At 37.1% G+C, this 23,332-nt stretch overlaps 1 protein-coding gene across 14 annotated transcripts in view; it reads right to left on the bottom strand.

The window, feature by feature from the left end:
- Positions 1 to 22,753, bottom strand: part of LOC131280552 (mucin-19) — a 129,653-nt gene extending 106,900 nt beyond the window's left edge. For 8 of the 14 annotated variants that reach the window (XM_071218763.1, XM_071218770.1, XM_071218766.1 and 5 more), the window contains exons 1-16: positions 22,624 to 22,753; positions 20,683 to 20,715; positions 18,368 to 18,394; positions 12,976 to 13,137; positions 11,668 to 11,841; positions 8,504 to 8,656; positions 8,020 to 8,172; positions 7,546 to 7,698; positions 7,063 to 7,215; positions 6,582 to 6,734; positions 6,110 to 6,250; positions 5,627 to 5,779; positions 5,145 to 5,297; positions 4,663 to 4,815; positions 4,180 to 4,332; positions 2,375 to 2,527 (exon numbers count right to left, since the gene is read on the bottom strand). In XM_071218763.1, coding sequence (XP_071074864.1) covers positions 2,375 to 2,527; positions 4,180 to 4,332; positions 4,663 to 4,815; positions 5,145 to 5,297; positions 5,627 to 5,779; positions 6,110 to 6,250; positions 6,582 to 6,734; positions 7,063 to 7,215; positions 7,546 to 7,698; positions 8,020 to 8,172; positions 8,504 to 8,656; positions 11,668 to 11,841; positions 12,976 to 13,137; positions 18,368 to 18,394; positions 20,683 to 20,715; positions 22,624 to 22,675 — 2,119 coding nt within the window. In that variant the 5' untranslated portion in view covers positions 22,676 to 22,753. The remainder of the gene's footprint in view (positions 1 to 2,374; positions 2,528 to 4,179; positions 4,333 to 4,662; positions 4,816 to 5,144; positions 5,298 to 5,626; positions 5,780 to 6,109; positions 6,251 to 6,581; positions 6,735 to 7,062; positions 7,216 to 7,545; positions 7,699 to 8,019; positions 8,173 to 8,503; positions 8,657 to 11,667; positions 11,842 to 12,975; positions 13,138 to 18,367; positions 18,395 to 20,682; positions 20,716 to 22,623) is intronic. The other 6 variants (XM_071218772.1, XM_071218773.1, XM_071218771.1 and 3 more) reach the window with 6 other exon arrangements.
- Positions 22,754 to 23,332: the final 579 nt, after the last annotated feature.

The raw sequence follows: 23,332 nt of genomic DNA, 5'->3' as shown, positions 1-23,332 counted from the left end.
CATCTCACTGTGTCATCCCCCTGCATCATTTTGCTCTACCGGCTCACTCTGTCTTCTCTTTGTGTCAGCCTGCCATGTCAGCTTGCTGTCTTGCTCATCTTCTTTAGGAAGCCTTGGGAACCGAACACAGGTCCTCCCATGTTGTAGGCGGGCACCCACTTGCTTGCTCTACATCCGTTTCTCTCCATATCCTTTTGATCAAGTTTCCATAAACCATATCCTGAATTTCCAGATATGTCACCTAAAGTTTCACCACTATTTTTTTCATAGCTCTCACTTACCAAATGCAAGATAATTGCCATCGGATCATACTTCAATAAATTTTATGATTGAAACAATTTTATCCACAGTAATTGAAAATCAACCTTTAAAACATTGGAACTAGATTCTTCTGTCTTTTATTGTATTTGCATTATGCCTTTTCCCCCAAATTTATTTTAACAAGAATCTCCAAAACAACTTCACCTTCAACCTTTGTTGTCATAATTTTAAGTAAAAGTTCATTTGTTTTTCCTGAACAAAGAAATAAAAATATCATTCGACTGATTGAGGACAGGGAAACTCTATATAGATTTCAACAGAGCAGAGACCAAAATTAGACTATTTGAGCCACTGGCATCAATTCTACTGGGACTCATCACTCCAATCAGGTCTACTGCTTCCAAATCCCTTTGAACAACTGTCCCAAAACCATGTCCTGAATTTCCAGATGTGTCACCTAAAGTATTGTCACCTCTTCTTGCATAAGTATCACCTACTGAATGCAAAAAAATTGTCATCAGAATGTAATTCAATAAATTTTATGATCTGAACCAATTTTCCCATTGCAATTGAATATCAACCTGTCAACCCCTTGAACTAGAGTCTTTAATATCTTGTATTCCAGTTCTTGCATAGGTATCACTTTCCAAATGTGAAATAATTGTCATCATCTTCCTTGACCAAAAGGGAAAATATTAAATACAAATGAATTTTTATGACCACGAGATTTCAGTGTGAGTCGGGAGGTCATTCCAGAAGGCACGTCTATACACATTTCAGGAAGATCTCACGGACTGCCACACTAAACAATGCCTAAAGCAGAGTGCTCCTGAGGGTTCTAGAGACATCTGGATGCTATAAGCACAGCATACAATTTCACGATATTGGCACCATTTCAGCGGACCTTACCTCGGAATATATGATAACCTATCTCCCCAATGTAACAGAATTGGGCTCATTTAAAATTTTCCTACACAGTGTTCTTCTGCCCCTTTGATTTTAACTCTATAATTTTCATTATACCCATTAATTTATGTCCCAGAGACAAATCTTTGGTCTGTTCATATGGCATTTGAGCCCTGAATCTCAGTAGCATTGCTGCCATCCCCTAATCTCTAGTTCATCAGACTCACACAGAGCAATTAACAAAATGATGGTGATGGGAAACACACATCCCAGAAAACAGAGAGCATCTCCATCTGTAAGCAAGACAATTCCATCCATCTGCCTCATGGGATCTAAGCCTCCCATTGGGAGCAGAGTGGGCATCACCAAATCAAGATCCTCAAGATTGAGGGATGAACAAACAAAAGGGGGGAATGTAACTATGGACCAAAGTAAACCTATTATTATTCTAGTAATGGACGAATTTGTAACACTGATACAGAGACAGTGGTCATAGAATTTCTGAGGTGTTGGAGGAAAAAAAAGGTGTATCATGGAGCATTTCTGGGACATTGGAATTTTTCTGCATGATATTGTAATGATGGATACAGGCCATTATACATTTTGTCAAAACCTATAAAATTGTTTGGTGCAAAATGTAAACCATAATACAAACTGTAGATCATAGTTAGCAGCAGTGCTTCAGTATTTGTTCATCAATTGTAACAAATGTACCACACTGATGAAAGATGTTATTAAAAGAGGAAAATATGATGGGGGAGCCATGTATAGGAACCCCCTATTTTTTGGTGTATCTTAATGTAATCTAAAACTTCTTCGGAAATAAAGAAAAAAAGTAATGCAGTGAGAGAAGAAGAAAACTGTTTCAATTTTTTAAAAGGAATAAAAGAATTGTTATCATAATGTACTTCAATAAATTTTATGATTCTGAACTATTTCTTCCAAAGAAATTGAACATCAACCTGTAAACCAGTGTAACTAGAGTCTTTAATATCTTCTATGCCATTTGCACTATGGCCATTATCAGGAAATTTATTTGAATCTGAATCTCAAAACCGAATACAACTTCACCCAACTTTTGTCCTGATCTAAAATCAAAGGATCTATGTCTTTTCATTAACAGAGAAAAAACAATGTGATAAAACTAACTGAAGAAAGTGGAATTCATTTTGATTTTTTACCACAGCAGAGCCAAAGATTAGAGTACCTGAGCCCCTGGCACCAGATCCACTGCTGCTCTTATCGCTCCAACCAGATCCACTACTTCCATCTTTCTTTTGACCAAGTTTCCCATCATCATATCCTGAATTTCCAGATTTGTCACCTAAATTATTGTCACCATCACTTGCATAGGTGTTACCTATGGAATGCAAAATATTGTCATCAGAATGTACTTCTATAAGTTTTGACTCTGAACTACTGCATCCACAGAAATTGGTTATCAACCTGTAGGAACCACTGGAACTAGATTCTTCATTATCTCTTATTCCACTTGCCCTGCGGCTGTTACTGCCAAATTTCTTTGAAACAGAATCTGCAAAACCAAATTCAGTCTCACTCCACTTTTGTCCTGATCAAAAACTAAAAGAGGGAAACGGACTTTGGCCCGGTGGTTAGGGCGTCTGTCTACCACATGGGAGGTCCAAGGTTCAAACCCCGGGCCTCCTTGACCCGTGTGGAGTTGGCCCATGCGCAGTGCTGATGCGCGCAAGGAGTGCCCTGCCACGCAGGGGTGTCCCCCGCATAGGGGAGCCCCACGTGCAAGGAGTGCGCCCATAAGGAGAGCCGCCCAGTGCGAAGGAGGGAGCAGCCTGCCGAGGAATGGTGCCGCCCACACTTCCCGTGCCGCTGACGACAACAGAAGCGGACAAAGAAACAAGACGCAGCAAACAGACACCAAGAACAGACAACCGGGGGAGGGGAGGGGAATTAAATAAATAAAAATAAATCTAAAAAAAAAACAAAAAACTGAAAGATCAGGTGTTTGCACTAACAGAGCAACAAGAGCTTGACACTGTTGATTGCGGCCATGGGAAATCAATTTAGATTCACCAGAGCAGAGCCTAAGATAGACTTCCTGAGCCCCTGGCACCAGATCCACTGCTGCTGTTATCATTCCTACCAGATCCACTACTTCCAAATCCCTTTTGACCAAGTTTCCCATAAGTATATCCTGAATTTCCAGATTTGTCACCTGAAATATTATCAGCACTTTTTTCATAGGTCTCGCCTACAGAATGCAAAATATTTGTACTTCAATAGGTTTTATGATTCCAAACGCTTTTATCCACAGAAATTGAACATCAACCTATAAACCACTGGAACTAGATTAACATCTTTTATTCCATTTGCACTATGGCCATTTTCACCAATTTTTTTGAACCAGAATCTCCAAAACCAAATTAGGCTTCATCCTCCTTTGTCATGATCTAAAACCAAGGATAAGGCCTTTTCTCTTAACAGAGAAATAAAAATGTGATACAATTGAGTGGGGAGAGAGAAATCAATTTAGATTTGCCAGAGCAGTCCTAAGTTCCACTACATGAGCCACTGGCATCAGATCCACTGCTGCTCTTATCACTCCAACCCGATCCACTGCTTCCAAATCCCTTTCTGTCAAGTTTCCGAAAACCATATCCTGAATTTCCAGATCTGTTGCCTAAAGTATTTTCACTACCACTTGTATAGGAATCACCTATGAAATGCAAAATAATTATCAGCAGAATGTACTTCAATACATTTTATGATTCTAAATTAATTTATCCACAGAAATTGAACATCAACCACTGGACCCAGATTCTTTATATCTTTTATTCTATTTGCTCTATGGCCATTATCACCAAATTTATATGAACCTGAGTCTCAAAACCAAATTAAACTTCAATCTTCTTCTGACCTGATCTATTACCAAAGGTCATGGCTACTCCAAAAAAATAAAAATTCCACAAAACTAATTGAAGAAAGAGGAAATCAATTTAGATTATACTATAACTGAGCCCAAGATTAGACTACCTGAGCCACCAGCGCCAGATCCACTGCTGCTCTGTTCGCTCCGCTCAGATCCACTACTTCCAGATCCCTTTTTACCAAGTCTCCCATAAGCATTTCCTGAATTTCCAGATTTGTCACCGGAAGTATTATCACCACTTCTTTCATAGGTATCACCTACAGAATGCAAAATGTTTGCCATCAGAATGTACTTCAACAGGTTTTTACTTTAGTCTGTCTTATCCACAGAAATTGAACGTCAACCTACAAAATCAAGAGAATTAGATTATTTAACATCTTTTGCTCCATTAGGATGGTGGCCATTTTCACCAATTTTATTTGAACCAGAATCTCCAAAACCAAATTCACCTTCACTCTCCTTTGTCTAATCTGAAACCAAGGATAAGGCCTATTGTGCTAACAGAGAGAGAAAAAAAAAATGGTACAATCAATTGAGAAAAAGATAATCAATTTACATTTTGCCAGAATGGTCCCAAGTTCCACTACCTGAGCCACCAGCACCAGATCCACTGCTGCTCTGTTCGCTCCGCTCAGATCCACTGCTTCCAGATCCCTTTTGACCAAATCTCCCATAAGCATTTCCTGAATTTCCAGATTTGTCACCTGAAGTATAATCACCACTTCTTTCATAGGTATCACCTACAGAATGCAAAATGTTTGCCATCAGAACGTACTTCAACAGGTTTCGTACTTCAGTCTATCTTGGCCACAGAAATTGAACATCAACCTATAAAACCAGTGGAATTAGATTATGTATCATCTTTTATTCCATTTGCACTGTGGCCATTTTCACCAATTTTATTTGAACCAGAATCTCCAAAACCAAATTCATCTTCACTCTCCTTTGTCCTAATCTAAAACCAAGGATAAGGCCTATTGTGCTAACAGAGAGAGAGAAAAAAAGTGACACAATCGATTATAAATGGAACAAATTTAGAATTTGCCAGAATGGTCCCAAGTTCCACTACCTGAGCCACTAACACCCGATCCACTGCTGCTCTGTTCGTTCCACTCAGATCCACTGCTTCCAGATCCCTTTTGACCAAGTCTCCCATAAGCATTTCCTGAATTTCCAGATTTGTCACCAGAAGTATTATCACCACTTCTTTCATACGTATCACCTACAGAATGCAGAATGTTTGCCATCAGAATGTACTTGAACAGGTTTTTTACTTCAGTCTATCTTGGCCACAGAAATTGAACATCAACCTATATAACCAATGGAATTAGATTATTTATCATCTTTTATTCCATTTGCACTGTAGCCATTTTCACCAATTTTATTTGAACTAGAATCTCCAAAACCAAATTCATCTTCACTCTCCTTTGTCCTGATCTAAAACCAAGGATAAGCCCTATTCTGGTAACAGAGGAAAAAAAAAGTGATACAATCAATTGAGAAAAGGATAATCAATTTACATTTTGCCAGAACATTCCCAAGTTCCACTACCTGAGCCACCAGCACCAGATCCACTGCTGCTCTGTTCGCTCCGCTCAGATCCACTGCTTCCAGATCCCTTTTGACCAAATCTCCCATAAGCATTTCCTGAATTTCCAGATTTGTCACCTGAAGTATAATCACCACTTCTTTCATAGGTATCACCTACAGAATGCAAAATGTTTGCCATCAGAACGTACTTCAACAGGTTTCGTACTTCAGTCTATCTTGGCCACAGAAATTGAACATCAACCTATAAAACCAGTGGAATTAGATTATGTATCATCTTTTATTCCATTTGCACTGTGGCCATTTTCACCAATTTTATTTGAACCAGAATCTCCAAAACCAAATTCATCTTCACTCTCCTTTGTCCTAATCTAAAACCAAGGATAAGGCCTATTGTGCTAACAAAGAGAAAAAAAAAATGGTACAATCAATTAAAAAAAGGATAATCAATTTACACTTTGCCAGAACATTCCCAAGTTCCACTACCTGAGCCACCAGCACCAGATCCACTGCTGCTCTGTTCGCTCCGCTCAGATCCACTGCTTCCAGATCCCTTTTGACCAAATCTCCCATAAGCATTTCCTGAATTTCCAGAAGTATTATCACCACTTCTTTCATAGGTATCACCTACAGAATGCAAAATGTTTGCCATCAGAACATACTTCAACAGGTTTCGTACTTCAGTCTATCTTGGCCACAGAAATTGAACATCAACCTATAAAACCAGTGGAATTAGATTATGTATCATCTTTTATTCCATTTGCACTGTGGCCATTTTCACCAATTTTTTTTGAACCAGAATCTCCAAAACCAAATTCACCTTCACTCTCCTTTGTCCTAATCTAAAACCAAGGATAAGGCCTATTGTGCTAACAGAGAGAGAAAAAAAAATGGTACAATCAATTGAGAAAAGGATAATCAATTTACACTTTGCCAGAACATTCCCAAGTTCCACTACCTGAGCCACCAGCACTAGATCCACTGCTGCTCTGTTCGCTCCGCTCAGATCCACTGCTCCCAGATCCCTTTTGACCAAATCTCCCATAAGCATTTCCTGAATTTCCAGATTTGTCACCAGAAGTATTATCACCACTTCTTTCATAGGTATCACCTACAGAATGCAGAATGTTTGCCATCAGAACGTACTTCAACAGGTTTTTTACTTCAGTCTATCTTGGCCACAGAAATTGAACATCAACCTATATAACCAATGGAATTAGATTATTTATCATCTTTTATTACTAGCACTGTAGCCGTTTTCACCAATTTTATTTGAACCAGAATCTCCAAAACCAAATTCACCTTCACTCTCCTTTGTCCTGATCTAAAACCAAGGATAAGCCCTATTCTGGTAACAGAGGAAAAAAAAAAGTGATACAATCAATTGAGAAATGGATAATCAATTTACACTTTGCCAGAACATTCCCAAGTTCCACTACCTGAGCCACCAGCACCAGATCCACTGCTGCTCTGTTCGCTCCGCTCAGATCCACTGCTTCCAGATCCCTTTTGACCAAATCTCCCATAAGCATTTCCTGAATTTCCAGATTTGTCACCTGAAGTATAATCACCACTTCTTTCATAGGTATCACCTATAGAATGCAAAATGTTTGCCATCAGAACATACTTCAACAGGTTTCGTACTTCAGTCTATCTTGGCCACAGAAATTGAACATCAACCTATAAAACCAGTGGAATTAGATTATGTATCATCTTTTATTCCATTTGCACTGTAGCCATTTTCACCAATTTTATTTGAACCAGAATTTCCAAAACCAAATTCACCTTCACTCTCCTTTGTCCTAATCTAAAACCAAGGATAAGGCCTATTGTGCTAACAGAGAGAGAAGAAAAAGTGACACAATCGATTATAAAAGGACAATAAATTTAGAATTTGCCAGAATGGTCCCAAGTTTTACTACCTGAGCCACCAGCACTAGATCCACTGCTGCTCTGTTCACTCCGCTCAGATCCACTGTTTCCAGATCCCTTTTGACCAAATCTCCCATAAGCATTTCCTGAATTTCCAGATTTGTCACCAAAAGTATTATCACCACTTCTTTCATAGGTATCACCTACAGAATGCAGAATGTTTGCCATCAGAACGTACTTCAACAGGTTTTTTATCTTGGCCACAGAAATTGAACATCAACCTATATAACCAATGGCATTAGATTATTTATCATCTTTTGCTCTATTAGCATGGTGGCCATTTTCACCAATTTTATTTGAACCAGAATCTCCAAAACCAAATTCACCTTCACTCTCCTTTGTCTAATCTGAAACCAAGGATAAGGCCTATTGTGCTAACAAAGAGAGAAAAAAAAAATGGTACAATCAATTGAGAAAAAGATAATCAATTTACATTTTGCCAGAACATTCCCAAGTTCCACTACCTGAGCCACCAGCACCAGATCCACTGCTGCTCTGTTTGCTCCACTCAGATCCACTGCTTCCAGATCCCTTTTGACCAAATCTCCCATAAGCATTTCCTGAATTTCCAGATTTGTCACCTGAAGTATAATCACCACTTCTTTCATAGGTATCACCTACAGAATGCAAAATGTTTGCCATCAGAACGTACTTCAACAGGTTTCGTACTTCAGTCTATCTTGGCCACAGAAATTGAACATCAACCTATAAAACCAGTGGAATTAGATTATGTATCATCTTTTATTCCATTTGCACTGTGGCCATTTTCACCAATTTTATTTGAACCAGAATCTCCAAAACCAAATTCACCTTCACTCTCCTTTGTCCTAATCTGAAACCAAGGATAAGGCCTATTGTGCTAACAGAGAGAGAAAAAAAAATGGTACAATCAATTGAGAAAAGGATAATCAATTTACACTTTGCCAGAACATTCCCAAGTTCCACTACCTGAGCCACCAGCACCAGATCCACTGCTGCTCTGTTCACGCCGCTCAGATCCACTGCTTCCAGAACCCTTTTGACCAAATCTCCCATAAGCATTTCCTGAATTTCCAGATTTGTCACCAGAAGTATTATCACCACTTCTTTCATAGGTATCACCTACAGAATGCAGAATGTTTGCCATCAGAACGTACTTCAACAGGTTTTTTACTTCAGTCTATCTTGGCCACAGAAATTGAACATCAACCTATAAAACCAGTGGAATTAGATTATGTATCATCTTTTATTCCATTTGCACTATGGCCATTGTTGCCAATTTTATTTGCATCTGAATCTCCAAAACCAAATTTAGCTGCACCCTCCTTTTGTCCTTATCTAAAACCAAAGGATAAGTTCTTTTCTGCTTTCAGAGAAATAAAAATGTGATACAATCAATTGATAAAAGGAGAAATCAATTTAGATTTTGTCAGAGTGGTCCCAAGTTTGACTGCCTGAGCCACTGGCCATCAGATCCGCTGCTGCTCTTATCACTCCACTCAGATCCACTGCTTCCAAGTGCCTTTTTACCAACTTTCCTAAATCCATATCCTGAATTTCCAGATATGTCACTTAACGTATTGCCATTTCTTGCATAAGTGCCACCTTAAAAATCCAAAATAACCATCAGCAGAAAGTACATCAATAAATTTTATGATTCTGAATATCTTATCAGAGAAATTGAACATCATCCTGTAAACCACTAGAACGAGATTCTTTAATATCTTTTATTCCAACTGCACTATGGGCATTGAAACCAAATTTATTTGAACAAAATCTCCAAAATGAAATTCAGTGTCACCATCCTTTCATCCTGATCTAAAATCAAAATATGAGGTCTCTTCTGTTCACAGGGTAATAAAAATGTTCTGCAATTGATTGTGTAAAGGGGAAATCAATTTTTATTTCTCCAGGGCAGAGCCCAAGATTAGGCTAATGCTCTACTGGCACCAAGTCCACTGCTGCTCTTATCACTCCAATCAGGTCCACTGCTTCCAAATTTCTTTTGACCAAATTTCTCAAAACCATATCCCGAATTTCCAGATATTTCACCTAAAGTATTATAGCCATTTCTTGCACAGGTATTGCCTACAGAATACAAAGTATTTGTCATCAGAATATACATCAATAAACTTTATTCTTCAGAATTTTAGATGCACAGAAATTAGATATAATTACCTAAACCTGTGGAATTAGATACTCTAGTATCTTTTACTCCATTTTCACTAAGGATCTTGTCACCAAATCGATTTGAACTAATTTCCACTTCACCCCCCTTTTCCCCTAGGACCAGTTATTTTCCACTACCAGAGAAATAAAAATGGTATTAAATAAAATGATGAATTCTTGAAATTCATTATAATTTCTTGGAAACAGAGACTTTTACAGATACCTGAGCCACTGGCATTAGATCCAAGGCCTTTAAATCTGGTCCTTGCAGATCTACTGCCACTGATTCCCTTCCCTCCAACATCATTGATTCTAAATCCCTGTTGTCCAGATGCCCCTGAATTTAATCCCAAATTCTCAGTACACTTATCACAAATTTATCTTCTCTTCTCACACCAGTATGATCTGCAGAATATAAAATGGTTTTCATGAGGTATATTCAATAAGTCTTTGATTCAGAAAAATTTAAACAATTATTGAATATCAACACCTGGAACACTGGAAATAGATCCTCCAGAGACACCCACTCAATTTCCTTCAACCACTTTACTACTAATGCCACGGTCACCAAATGGATTCAAACCAAAAACCCCCAAACCAAATGCTTCTTTACCTTTCCACTCTGCATTCCAAAGCAAAGACCCAGTTCGAAATAATGGAAAAATCAAAATGTCATTGAAAAATTAATCTTAGTCAGTTAATTAGCTAGTTGTTAAATGTTTTAAAAGAAAAATTTTTAACCTTTTAGTTAAATTAATTTTAATTTCATAGAAATGGGTCTTGGAATACCTGATCCAAGGTCACCTGATCCAAAGCCATTGGATTTTTCCTCAGAAGGTCTTCCACCACTCATTTCATTCTCATCACGTCTACTGGTTTCTACTCCCTTTTGACCAAACCTCAAATCTTTTGAAGCACTGCTACTAAATTCATCTCCACTTCTTATGTCGGAGGTATCTACTCAAATAAAGAAGTTTGTCGCCAGGGTGTATCTAAAAATTTTTGTTTCTTTACTTTTCTGCACAAAACCTAAATATTACCTAGATCGTGGGGTCTTGATTTTCCAACACTCCCTATTTCATTTTCAACAATGCCTTTTTGTTCAAGACTACTGATGCCAACTCCACTTGAGCCAGAATGACCAAAACTAATTCCAAACTCACCCTTCTTTTCACCAAGTCCAAAATCAAAGGACGAAAGTGCTCCACTTAATTGAAAATTAAAATGTTACCACGAGCAATAAACAAAGAATGGAAATTATTTGTAGTTTTAAAAATAGAATCTGGACCAGAACGTCTGAACCACTGGCATGAAAGCCAAGGTCCTTGGCTTCACCACCAATGAGCCCACTGCTATTCTTCCTCTTTTTACTGATTTCCATATCTTTTAGGGTAAGACACTCTGCCACAAAAATATCTAGATTTATTGAACTTTACTGGCTTTCTCTTTTTTCCACTGGCTTTAATTACTGATTATTAGATAATATTTATCCAAACACTGAAAATATTCATTATTTCTGGCATTCTTTTTCAAGAAAGCCAGTTCAAATATGAATTACAGAGTACAAAAAGTTAGCACCATAAAATCTTACAGAAATATGGGCCCCCAATTTCCATCCTGGATGACAAAACTTGAGAACAAGAGAATTCACATGACTTTCTTAAAGCAATTTAGTGGGGAAGACCAAGTTAGACACTGGGTCTCTTCCTCCCAAGTGCAAGACCAACTCCAAGTCCGAGTCCAAGGCAAGTCTTAACTCTACTTTCCTCTTCACTAAAGGCATTAAATTGTTGATTTCTGTTGAAGATAACACAGATCCTTTTAAAGCCAGTCATAAAGTTTACAAAACTTTTCATGAGTTCCTCTGATACAAAATCCATATTGGTAAAAACAACATCACTCATCCATGCTTTTCTAATTAATTGATTTTTCTGCCAAAATCAGAAACTAAGAAACAAGAATACCTGTTTCCCTGACAGCAGGATCAGAGCCAGCCGATCCATCATTTACTGCTTCTCCACCAACTCCATTTTGGCCTGATGAACTACTACCCGATCCATTTTGATCGGAAAGCCCGGCGCCATCTTCCGAACCACCAGAGACACCACTGTCAGAATCACCTGCTGACTCATCGTCATCTACCATTCAAAAATATAACTATTATCAGAGAAAAGCTGCATATTCATACTATGCAAAAACTTAATCTATGTACATTGTTTGAACTAGGTCTACAACATAGTTTTGAATATATCCCCTCCATATATATTCTTATATATAAATCCATACAGTGTAGGCAGGGGTGTTCATGACAATCAATTTACCATCTGGGCTTAGAGAACTCCAGAAGGAAAGTGAGGCACTGAGGCCAATGAAGATAAAGTTTCACTGTGTTCTCCAGAACACGAGGAAACAACACCTGGTTATTGTAAACAAGACATAAAACAAATATATTTCCCTTAACTCATTAGTCATACTGAACTTGTCGATCACAAATTTCCTTGGATAGACAGGGAAATTTTGTGTCCCTACGGAAAATATTTCAACATCATTCTTACTCAAAATTGTTTCTCCCTTTTCAGCTGTCATCGCATGGACTCAAAAATTAAATTTTAATGTAATAAATATATTGACGTCATTTTCTTCACTAGATCTCTTTCTTTCCCATTTTTGTGACGGTACAAACTATAGCTATTTCAGAAACCAGGCAAGTAAAGGAAAAGTGTGAGTCGGCCAGTGGGGAGAAATGTATTGAATTAGACAGGCCATGTTCCATCTAAAGAAATTTAATTTTTTTCTTCATATAAAACAGAGTTGTATGCCACAAGCTGCTTAGAATTCCTGCTTTATCATATTATTAGCAAATTTAGTAGGCAACTTAAAGAAAGATCCTAGTGTACAAAATGAATTATGATTAGAGAAAGAAACATGAGTGGAGATACTTATAATAAATTTGGGTCCAGAAAGCTTTTTAAGTCATTAATTTAGGCAGTGAAATGTCATAAAATGTTTGGTCCTCGTTAAAATAGTGCCAGATAGAAAGATAACAAGAGGAAATTACAATTATCAAGAAAATTTTAATTTAATATAAACATCACTGCCAAAATTCTCTGAAAATAGAATCCATCACTCTCATTGGGACTGGAATTCATGCCTCTCGATTCCCCACTATTGCCGTTGAGGTCATTTATTGTAAATAAAACAAAGATTATCAGACTCTCCCAAATGAAAAAAAGCACTTGCTTCCTCGGTGAGCATATCATCTCTAAATGTACCTTCTGGAGTGTCTTCCAACTCTAAACTATCAGTATCCCGGCGTTCTCGCAGCTTGCGGTCATTCTCCCCCGGAGCACTAAATCCATTGTCAAGGAGTGAACCAACAGATTTCTTTCTTCTGACTGAGCCACCAAAGGATTGACTACTGAACAAAAATCCACCTAATATGAATAACAGAAAATTTTATTTGAAAACAATTTGGTAATACAGAATATAATTTTGTAACGCTACAAAAACACACATTTTATTTTATATAAGCCTCATGGTTATGGCTGCACTTGCAACAACATATGTTCCTGATTGATTTAACCACCATATCTATCTCTTCTCTTCATGGTTCTCCATCCTCAAGAAAGAAAGAAGAGTGTTGTTAAGATTTACTAATGGGATTCCTAAATCTTAAGTCTCTATTCTCTTTATATTCATCTATCATTTTCCTGATTTCATTTATATTGGTATTCTCTTTATATTCATCTATCATTTTCCTGATTTCCTTTAGGTCTTTGTCTCTGTTTTCCTTTAGCTCTTTGAGTATATTTAGGACCAGTTTTTAAAAGTCTTTGTCTGGTATGTTCCAAGTCTGGTCCTTCTCCTTGATGGTTTCTAATGTTTTAATCTTGTCCTTTACCTTGACCATCAATTCCTATCACTTAGTATATTTTGTAATCTTTAACCAAAACCTGGACACTTTTATATTTTAATGTATTATTGCTGGAATTTAGATTCTGAGGCATCTGTTTCTTAAGGTTGTATCCAGCTAATGGTAAGACAAAATTTTCCATAAATATCAGGAGCTAACAAAGGATAGAAGAGGAAGAGGAAGGAGTAGGAAAGAAAAGAAAAGAAAGAAAAGAAAAGAAAAGAAAAGAAAAGAAAAGAAAAGAAAAGAAAAGAAAAGAAAAGAAAAGAAAAGAGGGAGGGAAGGAAGGGAGGAACCCCCTTTCCCAGTCTTTAGATTGACCGATATAAGTGCTCTCTTTCAGACATATTCCTACAGCCATACCATAAAATGAGTGTAGAGAAGAACTTCAGGTCAAAGCAAAGAGGCCTCCCTGGTGCTGTCTGCACATACATCTTGTCTGAGTTTTGGACATGTGAATGTGGCCCTAGGACGTCCCCCATTTGCACTGATACAAACGTCCTAGGAAACAGTTTCTCCACATTCCCAGGTACTCCACTGTCTGTCCTACAAACAGCAGACCCCTGCCCAGGCAGCACGACTTCTCTGCTCTCCCACAGCGTTCTGGAGGAGAGCTCTGTGAGCTGCTCTCTACACCAGGCTAAGTTCTAAGATGACACTTCCCTCAGACCACCACGAGACAGATTGTTCCAGACATTCAAGCTCCCAGCCTGTGTCAGGATGACCCTGATCCCTCCGGAAGCTGGACCAGGGTTCTGGACTGGGAGCACGGGTCACTCTGTGCCAAACTGCTGATGGTGAGGCCAGCCAGGACCAGGAGATCCTACTGCTTTTAAGTGACCTTTAATGATCATTTTCTTGGTTCAGCGCACACCCTGTTACTGCAGTCCATTACCTGTTTTGTGGAGCTTTGAGAAAAATGTTTCTGTCAGCTCTTGCTGGTTGTTTAAAGCTTCTGTGGAGGGATGGAGACTTGAAGCGTCTCACTCCACCATCTTGATCCCCATTTCCCTCTCCTATAATTTAAACTCCTTATGTTCAAGAGTTTGTTTTGTCACTTTTGTCATTTAATAGTGGGTTTTTGTGGGGTTTTGTCTCTTTTATTCCATGAAGTATCCCAGGGATATCTAAGACATCTAAGATATCTAGAACGGTGTTGGAACTATATATGTCATTCAATTAGTATTTATTAAACAAATGCAATCAACAATAATTACTTCTCTGAGTACTATATACGTTACTATATGAGGTATATTGCACTTTCTGCCATATCACTTATATTTTTAAAATATCGCTAATAAAATTAAAGTACTTTAGAAGAAATAATTTCTTAATAATTGCAACATTCCTGTAAAATTGTGGAAGGCATATATTTTGGTCACCAAATAGTCAAGAAAAAGAAGTGCATGATTTGAAGTAAAATTTGAAGACTACTCTTGGAATTCTTTGCCATTTGCCATGGTTCTGGCAAATAGATTTGTATTTTTTCTAAAGTAGACAGTATACAATAATAAAATGTTAATGTGATTTTGACAGTAGTCAAAATAGAACTAGTCTATTAGTCTAAAATTTATGATATTACGAAATTATAATATTTACTTATAGATGTTTAGTTTAGGAGGGATACAAGTATTTAAATCAGGTATAGTCAATTAATATAACTGTTAATAAGTAAAACTCAAAGCACTATTTCATATGCCACTCTCCTCCATACAGACCATTTTCCCCTCCCTGTCTCTTCTTTTCCTCTAGCTATTCTTCCCTCCTACATATTCTTTCTTTCTCCTTTCCTTTTTTACCCTTTCTCCCACTATCATTCTTTCCTGATGTAATTTTAGAACTGTACCTTCACCTAATATTTTAGTTTTGTGGCAAAGCAGAAGGAAGCAGGCAGTGTTTCATGGTGGAAGGAGTGTGGGCTTGTGAATCAAACCCATCTGGGCTCCCAGGTTGCAGTAGGAGTATCCGTGGACAGTCCCTCTCTTACCCCTAGGCCAGAAGGATTCCTGCTCTGAGCCACACAGGTCCACGCTGGCCCTCCTCAGAGGGAAAGGTGCAGGGAGGGAGCTGAGGGGCCATGCCCACCCAGAGCTTGGGCCACCCCCATTCTGGACCACACGCAAGTCTTGAGGGCACTGCAGCCCCAAGCCCTGGCCAGGGTCTGTGTGGATGCGTTTCCCACGACCGTCTTCCCAAGTTATACCACGGTTCAGGGACAAGAACCCCCAGGCTAAGGGATGACCAGGAGCTGGCAGTTTTCTGGAGAAGTGAATGGAGCCATGGGAGGAAAGATCCGGGAGATAGGAACGGGGGAGGCGCAGCCACCTCCATACTTGCTTTGAGCACCAACGAAAATTCTGCCTCCCAGGTTGTAATGAAGGTACATTTAGTCAAGGTAGGAGAAAAGCACAGGTTATTTAACATTTTGTTCATTTTATTTGTACTTTTTAAGACATTTAGAGAGATGCTGTGTTGCCCTACATTTATACTTTTGCCCTGACCTGTCCTTGGATAAATATTTAACACTTCTGAAATAGAGTTTCTTTAACGATAAAATAAGGATTACATACTAATGATGATAAAACAATATACCCTTCATATTATGGTTATGAGAATTAAATAAGATGAAAGCATTTAGCAGTGTCTGGCATATGGTAAGTATCCAATTGGGAAAGATGCTATCTTTTAATCAATTCTAATTTTCATGACCAAACATCACATCAAACTCATGCAGGTAACATTTCATTTCATTTATTTAATTTGCCATGAGTGTTCACTATCCTTATCATCCACAGATATAGTAGAGCTTCTTTTTGTGAGACCGTTCCCTCTGAATTTTTTTTTATTAACTATTTTATCCCTTTTATTTTTATTATAGGACACTTGCTCCAAAACAGATAGTCTTGGAGATCACTAGTAATAACGGCCAGTACGTACAGCGTTCAGACCACATCTAACTCTGTAACTGCACCTGACTTGCCTTATCTTTTCTATGGTCATGACTATCCAATGAAGTAGAATACTATTATTATGCCCCACGTATAGACAAGGAAAATGATGCTCAGAAAGGGTTCACTAACTTTCCAAGATCACACGGTTAGTCAAATCTGCCACAAAACCCCTTTCTCTTAAAACTGATATATCCTGCTTTTCCCTGGCTTATAGACAGACTGCCTATACAATGCGTAAAGAAAAATAAAATGTTGATCTATCTCAGAACTTAAAGGTAGCTAAACTATATTACTGTCATATTAAAGTCATACCATATTTTGCATCCAGTTTGCACAGTTTTTTGAAAGGTAACCTTATACTTCGGACCATAGTAAGGAATAGAAAAGAGAAATAAACATAGTTCTCCTCTCCCAGTCCCAGACCATGGAGAAAAACTGCTGGATAAGAGAGGTAAACAAGGGAAAAATATGTGGAGGGGAGGGTTTTAAAATTAATGGGAACAAATGAGTCATGTCATCTGTAAAACTGAAGAAAATCAAAAACTGTAAAGCCTTGTAGGGCCTGTGTGTGGATTCTTTTCGCAAATATGTGTCTCAAATTCACTGAGGACTGAAGATTATAAGGATAATATTACTCTGGAGTTTGCCCAATTTTGTGTTGGCTGGTTAAGTGGTTGCTTGGAAATTGCTTGGTGTTTTTATTCACCTACTGCAGTCCTAGCCTTAGAGACCCTCAAGTTTCTCCTAAATTATATTGAAGAGCTGGAGGATTCCCTGAGAGACACAGGAATGAAGTCAGTTCCTCCTGATTTCAGAGGATTTTCAGAGAACTATCGAGTCTGGTGTGCTCCCACAGCCCAACTCTAATTTTTTGAAGGTGGGCATCTAGGAGCCCACATATGCCCCTCTTCATTCTAAGAAAGAATCCGATTTTGTACATTTGGAAGTAGAGAAACCCTTGTGTAGTATGTCTTTATGACGGGTTCTAGTAACCCTGGTCCATAGTTACAATTACGTGATTTGGGGTCTTCGTGAGACAACTGGACTGCTACTTTATCTCAGTTTATGTTTTACCTCAAGTAAAATATAATAGGAAAATATTTTATTTTCTATTTTCCTATTATATTTTATTCTATTTATTGTGGAAAGAGACAGGGATATAACATGTCCTATAAGAAAAGCACATAAAAATGATCTGGGCTATTTTGATTGCTGTGTATATTAGACCAAATCAAATTGAATCTATATTGGTATTAACAAAAGCCCTACTGTTGGAATCAAGAAAAATTCCATCACATCAGTTTAGTTGCTCTGCTGGAGATCATTTGTCATTTTGGTTGGTAGGGGAACAAATGGAAAATATTCAGTGATATTCAGTTACCCAAAGAATCTGTATTAAAACTTTTGGGGCTTGGATCTACTTTAATTAAAGTAGATCACTAAGGAATTAATCTTAGAATACAAATAAAAGCATGCTCTTTTAGGAAAAACATAGGTAAGAAAAAACCTTGACTATTCATTTCTCTTATATGTTTAAGAAATTTTAGAAAAATAAGTCACCAGAGCAATTTTCCATTTCAAATTTCACTACCTTTATATATATTGATTAAATATTAGAATGTCTGGCCCTTATTATACCAAAACACACCAAAGTTTTTTGTTTATTACAATGAGGGACATCTCATTTTTAATGTTTTAAGGATTTTTGCCAGGGGAGATATGCCCTTCCTCTGAAGAGAAGCACTGCGGTCCTATTGTTTTTTCAGAATAAACAGTATAAAGACACCAAAAGTAACTTACCTGATCTGCTTTCAGCTATTTTACCACCTAAAGAAAGAAGCAGGAGAATTGCTGTTATTAGGGGCACCTCTGATTGGCAGAATTTGCCAATAAAAAAATTCATCTTGATTAGATTAGATTGTCCTTGGAAGGCTTTCCCCCAGATAAGCTCACTGGCTGCAGTACTCAGGCTGAGTGTGGTAATTAACCATTCACCAAGTTGTAGTTACACCCATCCAGAAAACCCCACGCAGGAGAAGGGTTCCGGCCAGTTCTCCCAATCTGGAGCGTGGTCCAGATGCATCATTAGAACTCAGCAAATTAAACAGGATTGAATCGTTTGTGTTTGACTGAAAAGGGCGTCAAAGCACTGATTTTATTTTGTTCCTGAAAGGCACAAATTTTACCGAAACTATTTTTGTGTGACAAAAATGGCCAGATAAATAAGATTTTCTCAATTTCAACCAAATGCCTACAATTAATAATTGACAACTTGATACCAAAAGCCATGTAAATGCAACCTAGCAATGATTTAAATGATTGTTATTGTGAATCAAGGTAAATTTTTTTAGATATTAAAATCAACGGCTTGTAAACATACAGGTTTGTCAAGCATAGTATATGTATGTCAAAAACTCGTAATAAAAGTACAACAAAAAGGCTAATTTACATACAAGCATACTTATTGTTATGAAGTTTAGATTTTAAGATAAAAACAATTTTATCAAATACTTCAAGGCATTGGTCTTCCAAAGAATTTTCTCAAGAACTATGGAATAGTATTATCAATGTCAATATACTTTTGCGCACATTTGCATGTTGGTTGCATATTCAATCAACCTTCTTTGAGGTTTCAAGAAACCTCAAAAACATTTTAAGTAACATTTTCACTGGGGGTCTTAACTAATTAAAGTTTATTATTACTATTTATGGTCTAAAATATTCACAAATTTCCTAAATCGAAAAGGACTACAATATCCCAATAAAAAGTTCAAGACCCATAATCCAATAATAGATAAACGTCTTGAAATTAACTGTATTGGAAAATCCAAGACTATGGACAACAAAATTATCCAGCAGACAAGGGCAAAAATTAAGGCAATACAGCAATCAGAGGTAGTTAAAGGGTTTTCTTTATTCTAATTGTTGTCAAAATCATGCCTGTGTGTAGTTAGCCAAAAGACTAGGAAGAAATGGCTTATAGTTATGGTTTTGACATACTTAATGTAATTGTTACTAGAGAAAAATTTTAATGTAACTTCCCCCATTAAAGGTAAAATACCTGGTAAATTTTAACTATCCCCAAATCCTCTGACAGCAAATAGGGATGTCACAAAACCTGTGCTTAACCATCAGAAAAACTCCTCGGGCCCTCGCTCAGAGTGCACTGCCTTACCCCAGGTAAGTCTAATGGGCTTGGAGGGATGATGTGCTCATCCCAGAAGACTGACACCCTTCAATAAGAATGTAAGAATGGGGCCGGGTGCTAAGAGCAGACACAGTGATTCCCTCGGGATATAGAACAACTCGTTGAACAGACGTGAAGAAACAGAAAGCAAATCAAACGCAAACACAGAAACTCAGAAACCATCCGTGGAGTAGAGATAAACGGTTGTGCACACATCAGTAGACCCTGAGGGCATCACTATATGATACAGGAGTCACTCATTGGCATTCGTTTTGGTGTTCTCCAACGGAAGATTAAACTATGATTTAATCTTTTAAATCTGCTTGTCCCTTGGGTAAGGATGAAGGGTATCTGTGATTCATATCAAAAAGTTTACATTGCAAAGGATTTGGTGACTTTCATATAGGAAATTACTTTATGCAGAACAAACCACCTATCAACGGCCACGGGTAATTTCATTAATTTAAAACAAACATAGGGGAGCAGAGGTTGCTCAAATGGCTGAGCTCCCACTTCCAACGTACGAGGTCCGGGGTTGGATCCCTGGTACCTCCTAAAAACAAAACAAACAAATGAAAAAATAAGTGCCCATTGGGAAGCCAGTGTAGCTCAGTGGTTGAGCACCTGCTTCCCATGTACAAGGCCCTGGGTTCAAGCCCCAGTACCTCCTAAAAAAGGAAAAAATTAAAAAGGAAGGGACACTATGTGGCACCCACAGTTTTTGGCATTATGGATACAAAGTAAACAGCATAAACCAAAACCCTGTCCTTGAAGAGTTAATAATCATGAGGAAAAATGAGAATCCATGGCAGTTTAAGTCACAAAATTAAGTATATATGGAATATATTAATTTTCTGTTTTCCAAAAGCAGATACCAGAACATACCTTGGTATCTCAAAGTAAATATTTGTTCTTAAAAGATACTGACCTGGTTTTTGTTTGTAAAACAGGGCTTCCCCATCTATTAAAAAAAAGAGAGAGAGAGAAAAGCAGTAACTATTAGGCCATTTTACACTTGCTCTATAGCATATTTTTAAAGACAATGAAAATAATATGCTTCTTGTTTCCATTATCCTTTAAAATACAATACTTTTATATGTAGCAGTTGTGATATTTCAATATCGATTTATTATGAGGAGCTTTCTTATTTAATAAGACGCAAGTACATAGATTTAAATATCAAAATGCTCAAAATCAAAATTTTCAATGTCAAATAATTTTTGGAAATGTATATGGCCAAATAAATTGAACCCACAGAGCAATATTAATCAGCAGTTTATATCTTTTTCATATTATCAAAATTTATCACATTTATTGTTCTGAAGTATATTTTCTGACCTAAATTTTACCTTATTATAATTCCCCTACACACTTACTGGTTTATATGTTTATAAGCAGTGAATTAGACCAAAAAATTGCTCTAATTATACTGATTAATTGCTCAGATTATACTGATAAGAATGTGGAAGAACCTGGGGAAAAAACAAGAATTGATAATCTCTCTCTATTTTGTATAGTATCAATATCTCTTATCCCTAAACTTTTTTCCAGACAGGGAACTGTTTTCTTTTCTTTTCTTTCTTTCTGTACCGTATGGCTGATTAAATAGTACAAACTTTTCTCCTAATTAGTTATATAGCTGCCACCAAAAAAAAATCTGCCTTTACCAACCCTGTAATCTACTGATAATGGAGTCTGTATTTAGAACAAAATCTTCACTGATTAACAAAAATTAGTTTCAACTAAGGCACCTGAAATTTCTGCAAAGAGCAGCTTTTTAGATTTTCCTAATTCCCATCACAACTTCATAAAAAAATACATAAAATCTTTGAATTTTATTGACAAATCACCAAACCCATAAAAATCCTATCAAAATACTCCTGCTCATTCCCATGGATATCTAAGAATTTACTTTAGAAATATTTTCCAATATTAATATGTTTAAATGGGTAAACTATATTTTATTATGATGTGATATCATTTAATGCTTTGAAAGTTAATATGTTCTTTGCTCTACTACCTAAGAAATAAGAAATGCATTTATACAGGGTAAAAGCAAAGAACATTGTTAAAGCACTACGTAAGATAAAGAAAGTTATCATTACCTGAAGAAATTATTTTCTAATGGTCTATCAAATTTCCCAGGTAGGTAGGTTAAGGACAGAAATGTTTTCTCTCAATCACAGTTAATATTCGTCATACTCTATATTCTGGGTTCACATAGAAAAGTAAAATGAGGGCCTTGTGCCCTAACCCCAAATTTAGAAAATGGATTTTTAAGTTTAAATGTAGAACAAATGTCCTCCCTTCTTCAGATTTTTCCCCTTGTCTTTGAGTAAAGTTATTTTTCCTGCCCTTTTCAGGAGTAGAAGTCAAAAGTTGGAAATGTATTTGTTTCTAAAGACTCTTTCATTTTGCTCAGCTTTGATTTTTAGGACAATTAATGATGCCCTCCCTTGCAATTATTTTAAGATATTTATTCACTGACTCTCTGAATTAACCAGGAAAGTTGTTCATTTAAGAACTGTGTTCTTTAAGAATTATTTTTTTTTGCTGAGTCAGCCTTGTAATTGTCAATGCTTTCATTATTTCTGAAAGCTGTATTACCAGTGTGAATCTTCATAATCAATATGGATGTGAGCTCAGAATACAGTCATCAGAAGGCTAAACCGATGAAAGTGAGAAACAAAAAATACTGCATGTATCCTTCTATATCTATAGAAATAGCCACTATTTCTAAAAAGTTGATGAAAATCCAATTTTCTTACATGTTCCCATGGAGAAAATGTTTGAAGCAGAGAATACTAAAAATCTAAGCAATTACATACATAGTTCCATTACCTTAGGGATTGTTTAAATTACCCCTTACCTTTGCATAAGGTGCAAAGCGCCACAACCAAGAACAAAAAGGTCAGCTTCATGGCGGTGATTTGGGACCTAGAAAGAGAGACCAGTCATCCTGGAGAAGCAAGTCCACAAGGGACGTGCGACCTCGAGTTTTTATACCCATTCAGACCCCTGTCTCTCGTCACGGGCTAGGTGTGGTAAACTCCATGATGAAAGATCATAGGTAAATATCACAGCATGCCAAAGATGAGATCCGTTTCAAGTCAATTTAGTGTCTTATTTCTGTGACATCTTCTATCTTGGACCAAGCCCAGCTCACGCCAAGCCCAGACCATGCCTTCTTGCCGCCCTGGGCAAACAGTAAAGCCAGGAACTAAAAGTTCCAGGATTAAAAACCAAATATGCTGATGATACATTTATCTGTACCCTGTTAATCATTGCAGAAGTCTTAATGCCTTAAGAAACTCAAATACTGTGATTAAATATTGTAGTCGCTCCCTTAACAATGAAATGGGTTTTAAACCTTAGCCTTCTTTGAAACAAAGGGCTCTTTTTTATCGATATGCTAATAGGTATTTCCTTAGAGAAATATGTAACTCATCTAGATAAAGGTATAGATATAAGCAGACAAAAACATATAAATACACTGATTATAGTAGCAATATCATTATTCGTAAGGATACACAATACTCCAAAGATATATATATATATATTTTTTTTACCATAAACTT

This window comes from Dasypus novemcinctus, chromosome 12 (genome assembly GCF_030445035.2).
Source record: "Dasypus novemcinctus isolate mDasNov1 chromosome 12, mDasNov1.1.hap2, whole genome shotgun sequence".
Lineage (NCBI taxonomy): Eukaryota > Metazoa > Chordata > Mammalia > Cingulata > Dasypodidae > Dasypus > Dasypus novemcinctus.
The sequence above is the reverse complement of the archived record's forward strand: the minus strand, read 5'-3'. Positions and strand labels throughout refer to the sequence as shown.